General features: G+C 44.4%; 1 protein-coding gene across 2 annotated transcripts in view; it reads right to left on the minus strand.

Moving 5' to 3' along the window:
• ppan (Brix domain-containing protein peter pan) overlaps positions 1 to 7,961 on the minus strand; it is a 28,441-nt gene extending 20,480 nt beyond the window's left edge. The window contains exons 1-2 of one of the 2 annotated variants that reach the window (XM_089582023.1): positions 7,826 to 7,961; positions 7,502 to 7,672 (exon numbers count right to left, since the gene is read on the minus strand). In XM_089582023.1, the coding sequence (XP_089438149.1) occupies positions 7,502 to 7,672; positions 7,826 to 7,846 (192 nt within the window). In that variant the 5' untranslated portion in view covers positions 7,847 to 7,961. The remainder of the gene's footprint in view (positions 1 to 7,501; positions 7,673 to 7,825) is intronic. The other variant, XM_089582025.1, reaches the window with a different exon arrangement.
• Positions 7,962 to 9,499: the final 1,538 nt, after the last annotated feature.

Raw genomic sequence — 9,499 nt, forward strand, 5'->3', positions numbered from 1 at the left:
ATCTCTATGTCTTGAAAGACATGTGAAACTGCAGTTCTTTCATTATCACTAATCACACACAGCAACAGGTTTTTGCAAGACTGTGGGGCTTTTGTTTTTGCAAGGTTTCCGGTTTCAAAGTCACTTCCCCAATGAAATGACTGTACGGCACAGAACGGAGCAGCCAATTCTCAAACGCACCAAATGCTTGCAAGCTATGTTATCTTTTGCTGTAACTTGTTTTCGTAAGAGCTGACAGTGTTGCTTCCATTGGTACAACTGCATGGGCTGCCTCTCACTGATTTGTCCAGTTTGGGATGCAAGGTTCTGCTAAACAGCAACGCCCTGCATGCGACAGCTTTCAAAGGCAGGGAGAATGCATCAAGAAAGACCAAGGCTGTGCATGGTAACCATCTAACCCTTCCATGCAACAATTCAGGTCACCCTCTAGGCATCGCCTTGACAGGCGTGGTCGTGCAGATCATGGTACTGCCATGGATTGAAGCCGTTGTCACTTGTAACTGGTGCCACAGCAGAATATAAAACAATAAAAAATATATGGAGGGAAGCCGCAAGTACTATCTGCAAGAGTATTGAATATGTAGAAATAAGCATGACAAGGCATTGGTGACACCTACAGTGCCGCCCTTTGGGTTTATCCAGCTAATTAAAATACTGAGTACTATATTCATATCTGTATTAGAAGTGATGCTAACAGCATTACCATAGCCCACTTACAAAACCAACAAACAAAACACACATGTTACAGGGCCCCTTTCTGATAGGCATATGACCCCAAACAACAAATACTCGTACCACAGAGGCACAAGGAATGAATTATGACTAAGGCCTCTAACTTTCTGCGGTGGAAAGTTCTAAATTCTGTAAATAAAAAATGCGCTAATTCTGCAGGAAGCATAAAATGCATGAAAGAAACATGCAAGTTTATTTTTTCAGCACATGCCTCGTATGCTGCAGAGGTCAACCTTCTAAAATTAAAGTTGACTGTCGTAACTCAGCATCAAGTAATCGCAACGTTTCATGCTATCTTCACTCTAAGACTGGTGCTTGTCTGATACAAGATCTCCATAATGACTGCAATGGAAAAGAGTGTTAGGGTCACTTCTTCCATTCCAGCCCCATACCAGCCCAGAAATATGGGACATTAAAATGTCCACCTTGTTCGTCTAGCCTCGAAAAAAAACAAAAACAATGCAAGGTCTGTACCACTGGATTTCAGCCCTCGAGCAGTTTTCAGGCACACTTGCCACTCAGCAGCTAGGGCTGGCGATTTCTGATTAACCCATTAGCGCCCAGCGTACTTTTAAAAGTACAGTTAAATTTTTCATGATTTCACCACCAAAGACTGGAATTTTCTTTTCAAGTAGGGCATGCTTTTGTCTACAGGGGATTGGCTAACCACCCTTAACTAATTTGGCGCACTTCCTCTGCTCAGTATGTCAGCTTTCCGTGGTGAAACTTCAGGATGTTTGTTTCTCACGAACTGCACTGGTAGTCGCTTGGTTATAATTTTCTCGCGGCAGTATTTATGTGCATATTACGCTAGTTTCAAGTATAGAGCAGCACGAAAGACGAAAGTAAACAACGGATGCTTTGAATGTCCCGCACCTTTGGCGTTTTTTGCTCTGTGATGATTTATATACTGCTGTACTTTCTATAGTACACTGGGTCCTCCTGTGTGCACAACGGCGCCTATTTATTCCAGTTCATAGATCTTATTGTTCCTTTCAATTTTTTGGAAAAAATCACTTTGTCTGCTCACCAAGGCCTCGGAGGCTGCTGTACTTGCCGCTAGCGGTCTTGAGTATGACGATGGTATGATTTTAATTGGTTGTAATAAAGTTTGGTTATAAGAACTGGAGGTTTTGCAGAGCAGACAGTTACTGTTATGCCTGTCACACCGTCTGCGGAAAGTACTTGAGCTCAGAAATGAAACTTTTGGAAGCGCGCGTTGTCCTGTAGTCACCTGAGGTGATGTCAACGCTTAGTGACCATTTTATCTTTTTTTGGTAAATTTTTAGTTCTCAGGACATTCTTGTAACGCTCCACTGGGAGGAATATAGGGCTAGAGGAACCGTTCGCCATAACGGGTTTAGGAAATGTCCACTGGGGCCAAAGAAAGCGATGGAATAGAAGCAGCCGTCAAAACATCGATTCTTGCTTCAGTAGTATAGGTTACATGCTTTTATTGAAGTCTACGATCAACAGTATAGTAACTATGGCTTGCAACTATAACAGCAGTGAGCCTACGTGTTTTGTAGAGTGGTGGTTGCCTATAGCACGTGAAAAACAGATTTTTTTAAAGCCAAAACTCCTTTCCTTTTACAACAGTGGTATGGCAGCTGTTGACCTTTCGCATCAAGCCATCTACTGCCAGTATATCAGCATCAGGGACAAAAAGTGATAGTGGTTGTGGACACCAAAGCTCAACTTTGTAATTGTGAATGCCTGAACAATATGCCAAATTGCTTGAGACGAGCCTGCTGACTATTTTTGCTTTGGTAAGAATGTTGCTCATTATTATCTACACCTTGACATGCAGTAACCAGCGGTTCGTAGACACTCTGGCTCAATCGTATCCGATGCTTCTTTGAAAAGGAGAAAGCTTTCCGTGCAAAGTAGGATAACTGCGGCGCCAGTATAGCCAGAAAATATTCATGAAAGCCTGCAAGAAGTGTTATATCACCCTGCGTAGAAATCGCAGACATAATAACAAAATTCACGTCACCAATAGGAATGCAGTGAAGTAGCCACATGTGCTATGGGGAAGACCCAGTGTACTATAAAAAGTACACCTGTGTATCCTGTGGAATGAATAGAGCAATCGTGACGAAATTTCAGCAATCTCCTTTTCTTTATATCATAGTATTATGTACTAAAAATGAAGAAAATCCCTCTGTCAGATTTTTCTTGGTCCCTAATGGGTTAAGTTCAGGCTTGCTTACAGACTCAAACCTTTTTTCTGGAAGGAACCTGACCTGCAGTGGATCCTCCTTCCGCTATGGTTGGCCTGAATGGTTTTGGGATTTCTTTATGATCATTTTAATATTTATTTTAAAAATTTCCTGAGGTATCAAACTCCCCCTCATGTTGTATTCACGCAAAAATGTAAATTAGTCATCATCACACTCTCATTCCTATTGATGTAACAATTATATAAAAAAGTGAGAATTCAGCTGCCGACACAAAATTCCCAGAAAAATGCTCGGCAGATGAGGATGCACTATGAAATCCAAGAAAATGGCCTAATAAATATTGCTTTTTTGAATATTTTCTGCTCTGCATTGCAAGGAAACGCTCAAACAACGGCCGCTTTTCTCTGTTATAGTCATCTGCCTAGATACTCACATTGCAAAGCAAATTTCTTCAAGACTGCTTTTTCTATTTTGCTTTGCTGCACTCCTAGAAGCTAGTGTAAGTCAAGGCATTCTTTATTTTTCAAATTTGTGAATTTTAAATTTCTCCATGCATTTCTAGTATGCAATTTTCTTCTTATTCTATATATGTCAACAAACAATGCATCGCAAAAAATTCTTAGAATGTCTTGACCTGTATCATGCCAGTAGGAATGCAAGAACGATGAACCAACCTTCTGCCTCATTTTCTTAACTCTGCAGCCTTTTCACAAGATTCAGAGGAAAAATATATAGTAGAAAAATTTCATGGAGATATAACAGTGAAATTTTGTGACAGCAGTCATTAAATTATTTCTAATGTGCTTAAAAATTTAATGTAAATACATTCAGAAAAAAAACTTTCTGCAGAAAGCCACACACCCTTAAGGAAGATTCACACTGGTGAGTTGCGGAGGTCGCGGGACAGGTTTAAAGCGATTCGTTACGCTCCCTCCTCAAGTTCCTAGTGCTCCGAAACTATAACTAAATGACTGAAATCGACCACTGTGACGTCAGCGACTCACCAATGCGAAACCGCCTTTAAATCCGTGATTTTTTGTGGAATCACGGGCAACTAGGGGCCTTAAATGTGACATGCAATTTTTCTAGTCCTCACTCAGAATGCAAGCATCACCAATAATTGCGCTTTACAAGAAAAGCCATTTTTTAATTCCACCCAAAAAGCAAAAAAGAGCCCTGCTTATCCTAAATAGGCGTAAAAGAACTTGAAATGCTTGCTTTCACTTCACAAATGCAGCTACTATAGTTTCCTCTGGCATCTGGCTTCCTTGCAATCCGCACTGAGAAACAGCATGCAGCGGTGATAGCATCCACAACTGCTTGAGCAAAGGAGACATTACTCCTGGCCATGACCTTGTGCTGCCCCAACCGGAGGGTTTCAAGAGGCCACATCCCCAGACAGCATGAGCGTTGTCACGGGTAAGGCACCACATCCGTGATCATCATCATCATCATCATTTTTTTACCCTTGAAGGCTCCTATTGGTTTTTATGGTTTATGGGGGGTTTAACGTCCCAAAGTAATTCAGGCTATGAAGGGCGCCGTAGTGAAGGGGTCCGGAAATTTCAACCACCTGGGGGTCTTTAACGTGCACTGGCATCGCACAGTACATGGGCCTCTAGAATTTCGGCTCCATCGAAATTCGACGGCCGTGGCCGGGATCAAACCCGCACTTTATATAATAAATACAATGTGAATGATGCAATACAGCCAATGCAGAGTGGCAGACAGGCTACAGGAGGCAGGAACAATAGGAAAACAAAAATTTTACTAGTTAAGAGGGTTCACCAGTGGCAGTGTCCATAGGAAATACATGGGAACTTTCAGAAGCTATACCGTGTCTAACCATGGCTCGATTTTCATGAGGTTTGTGGCAGCGTTTTCTTCTTGAGTGAATAGAGGAAATGTTGTGGACAGATTTTATTGTTTAGGTTTCATTTTTTTACCAATTAGACTCAAAGTTCCAGAAAAATGGTGCTTTTAGATATGTCGAACTTTCATGTCATCTTGGGAAAAAACTAAGCCAAATATCAAAATTTCGTCCGCAACATTTCCTCCCTTTTTCTTTCTTGATTGTTAAGCCGCAATTTTTATCCATATCGAGCCTAGTGTTTGAGTTTTACAGGCTCTGAAAGTTGTGTATGTATTTTTTGCGGGGATTTGAATTTCGCGCTAAAATTTTACTAGTGAGACGTGGCTCCAAGTGGCGACAAATTATTTTGTCGCTACTACACTCTACCGCCAACTTCTTGCTTGTCTGTGTTCGTGCGCCCACTTTTTTCTTAGAACCTGGACGAACTTGATTTCTTTCTTTCCTTTTTTTCTTGCTTGGGCTGTATTTGGAAAGGGTTTGTGCTTTTCTTTTTTTCTCGAGTTTGTGGTGCGAAAAGGAAGCGAGATGCAAGGCCACACCCAAAAGCACCTCACCCCCCCCCCCCGCAGCACACACAGTAAGGCATTGTCGCACCAAAGCACACGCGAGTCGAGTTATCGGGTCAAAAACCGGTTACTGGGTTCATGTAAACGCGCCGTGTCGAGGCAAGAGTCAAGGGGTTGCGACCAGTACACTCCGCCGCAAGGGGTAGGTTGACCCAACTCCACCCTGCCCCGATGTACTTGTAAACGCTGCCGGGCCAGAAAAACGGAGGGGAGAGGATAAATGCAAACTTGTTTTTCGCTTGCGCCGTCGCACCTCCGAAGCAGCGGTGGTGTGCCTCAATCTTGGATGCTACCACTGCTCCCTCGCAATGCGGTGCTCGACGCTTGGTGTCGCTGCTGATGAACTGGTCTCGACTAGCTAAAATCGAGTTCATGTAAATATGCGTTGGTCGAGTTGGGTTGACTTCGCTCAGCCCGACCCCCGACTCAACCTGGCGTTATTGGTTCATGTAAACAGAGCTAAGCAAGAACTCGCTTATGCAATGCCAAAGTTTGCTTTCAGTTACCATGCATAGCTACAGGACGCTCTCGGTGCTTTTGCAAACCACACTTCTCGTCCTTTTAAGTTTCATCCAACTTTGATTTGCTTGGTGCCTTGTTGGTGCTGAGAAGCGGAAGATGGGTGTTCGGCGCTGGGAAGGCTCGTACGAGACTAGGCAAAGTAAGCTACAGGCTGTCACTACAACCGAGGACATGCTTCTGTAGCTATGTAAGGAAGGCTACGCGGGAATGGGAAGAAAACCAGTCATAAGGCATTGTGCTAGGAGCTCCTTTCTTTCCTTTTATTTAGCGACTGACTACATAGGTGTTCAACACAATGGAACCTTTTTCGGGTAATGTCCTGCGGATGTACCAAGCCTCGCTTCCGCCATTTTAACCGACCACACCTGTCTGCTCAAGCGAAACCAGTAACCCCACCCTACCATTGTAAAAGAATTTTCGCAGAAAAGACGCAAGGAAGCTTAGGCAACCCAAACCGGAAACGCTAAATTGGTGGGTTCCTGGGAAATAGTCCATTGTATGACCCCCACATCCTTCTGTGCTCAATGGCTTGAGAGGGGTTAACTTTTCTGTGCTTCAGTCCCTGGAACCTTGGCCGCATACCTACAGAAAGTTCTGGGCTCTACTTTTTGTACGCGGAAGAACGAATACTTTCGTGTCGCAGTGTAGTTTACACACCTGGAGGGGCAACAGAACTTCCCTCCTTTTTGGGGTACTGAGGTGCTGCCATCTATCGACAGAAAAAGTTCAAATCTGAGTTTGCCTTCTAGCTGGTGAGCCCTCTTAAAGCACTGGGTTAGAGACACTGCCATTTCTTTAAGCAGACTTGCACAGTCAAATTCACTTGGTACCCATCCTATACCGGAAGCAATCCACAACATTTCTGGCATGTGCCTGAATGCGTTCACATCCAGTTTTCTCTGTGGAGAAGGCTTCACAGGCTGCATGTTTGACACTCATGCTATAAATGGTAGAAATCACAAAACTACAGCTGCCTATTTTTAACAACAGGACCACTGTCTGCAATGAGCTTTCTTTCTGAGCGGTAACAGGCATTCACTAGAACATGGGACACTCTGTTGCTAATTTTTCAGTGGACTCGCATGTAACGAAACAGAAACAAAATGTTGTGGGCAGGTTCGACTATATCCAACTACTGTTTATACCTAACAAATCTCTCGTTGTCCTCGACTTCATTACGGGCAGGTTTCACTATGTCATTAACCAGAAGAGTGCGTACAGGAAAGTAAACTCGCTCTGATAAACTGAAAAATCGGGTTTTGCACCACCCAAGATGATTCAATCATCATTGTTACGGAGGAAGGACCTTTGCTCATTGTGTTAGCACAACTACTGGACTGCGTGCCATTCATGCGCACATAGGCACCATACAGTTTAGTCAAGCCGTTGAAATACCAAGAAAAGGTAAATAGTGTAACGCAGTAACCAAATGGAGCAGGAGCAAGAAAATCGCATTCACGAAAACGCCTCTCCTACGTTTCCGAATCAATAGAAATGCAGAAACGCACCAAGACGATGAGGGAACCACGTTGTTCCCCTCGTTTTCGGCACCTTATAGCACCACAGTTAAGGTGAAGTGGCAGAATAACAGCCGCAAGGAAAGAAGAGAAAAAGCCAGAACTTGCCTTAAGTTTCGATGCTGTGTATGGCTCCATAACCTTCCTGAAATTCAGCATGAGCTCTGACGCATTCTTGCCAAGTGTTCCGCGAGATATAACAAAAGTGTGAGGTGCCTTTGAAATCTCCTCTGGTTCTACAGAGGCGCTTCCCTTTTTAGCCGCTTTCACGGCACGTCCCTGCATTAAAACAACGTGAATAAGAAAAGCGGCAGTGGAACATAAAATCACGCTAACCATTCCTTCATTAGCCGACGACTTCACGACACCCATAAACATTAGAGAAGAGGGCCTCATTAAGCAAAATGCTTCAAAAATCCAAAAGGAACTTACTTTCCGCTTTTTCGCTCCCATCTCTAAGTGCTTGCGCTTTGTGTGCTGATAGCGGACACCACGCGCGTGCTAAAGCAGTTCGTGGAGTCGTTGTCGCGGTTGACACACTGGATTAGCTTGGCTTGGCTATCAAGAACCTTGGGCTGCCTTGGTTTGTTGCGACCACTGATCTCCACTGGGGTTGGATGGCGCATCAAGCGCCCGAAAGTTACCGAAAGTATGGTGCAACTATAGTGCCTAGTATATTCTAGGCACAATAGTGCAACGTTAGTAACGTTGGTACGGTGACCATACCGAAAGTGAAGCCATCGGAAGCAAGCATCCTTGTCCAATGGGCCATCAGTAGTATAGTTTTTCAGTTTCAGTTTCGGTTTTCATCCCGGTATTTCGTCTTTTCGTCGTTCTCTTTTTCCACGCTGCCTACTTGTTGCGCAGTCACCGGCATGAGAAGACCAGCAAAGTCTTGAGGAAAGGCGTTTCAAAAAGAAGGGTCTTTTGCATTGCAATGGGATACTAGCAGACGACAGGATGTCGCTACACGCATACGGAAGCTCCTGGCGAAAGCTTGCCGTCTCAGTCCGTCCTCCCGGCAGACGATGGAGATTTTCGATTAATTCAGACCTAATCAGGCGAGTACCGCACCCAAACGAAATGTAAAACAGAACTGGCCGCCAAGTGCCACTTTGCGCGAACTTGGAGCCAGAACAAGCAAGCAAGCGGTTAGGCCGAGAGAATTTTCTTTTCTCGATTTTCTATGATCGACGCAACAGTCAGTAGATGTCTGTGTACTGTACGTTGAACGTTGATCGCATACACTGAGTTATAATGGTGCTATTAGCATCGGTGATACCGCGTATATTCCGTTTTTTAATATTTTAATGTCCTCCCAAAAACTCAGGCGCTTTTAGCAACGGCCACAAACTGCATTGCATGGTTGCTGCAGAATCCACGGCTGCAGCACTTTCCAGTGGTAGATTTGTAGGGAGGTAAACAACAAAGGGCGTGTAAAAGGACGAGATCTTGCCCCACGGTCTTACACCGTGTCTTGCCCTGATGCATTTTACCGCCATGGCGGAACTTGTAGCGTCGTGGTTCTGGTGGCCATTTTGTCTTGGGAGCTCTTAGCAATGGCCACAGACTGCGTTGTGTAGTTGCTTCCTCGCAGGGCCTAGGCGCCAGTCTCAACACCCTACTGGAACATCACCGCAGCCATTGCAGGACCCTGTAAACGCCTATCAGCGCTTGACCTTCATGTTCAGCGCCTTATAGCTTGCTCCAACGACATCGACGTAACGGCACATGAGGGCGCAATTCATGTGGCGGCTGTTGATGAAGCTGCATCACCGCAGTAAGGCAAGTGCATGCGACCAAAAGCTCGAAAACGAAACTATACCGCGACAGTGTGTGTGAGGGCAGCGTTTTGCGAGGTTCAGTTGTGTGGGCTTTCATTTCGGTTGTATTTTTTTTTTACTCTCTGTTATGGCTTAAAAGCCAGAGTTTCTGGTTTTAATAGACGATAATCACATAGAACTAAAGCTACCACCGCGGAAATGGCTAGGACACCACACAAGCTACAGCTTTGCACGTTCCTCCTTCGCCATTGCTTCTCTTCAACCGACAGCTGCTTTGACAGATGGAGGACCATCCCAGGACCTTCTGCATATAGCAAACAAT

The sequence above is a fragment of the Amblyomma mixtum genome, chromosome 3 (genome assembly GCF_055824585.1).
Source record: "Amblyomma mixtum isolate Tamu chromosome 3, ASM5582458v1, whole genome shotgun sequence".
Taxonomy (NCBI): Eukaryota; Metazoa; Arthropoda; class Arachnida; order Ixodida; family Ixodidae; genus Amblyomma; species Amblyomma mixtum.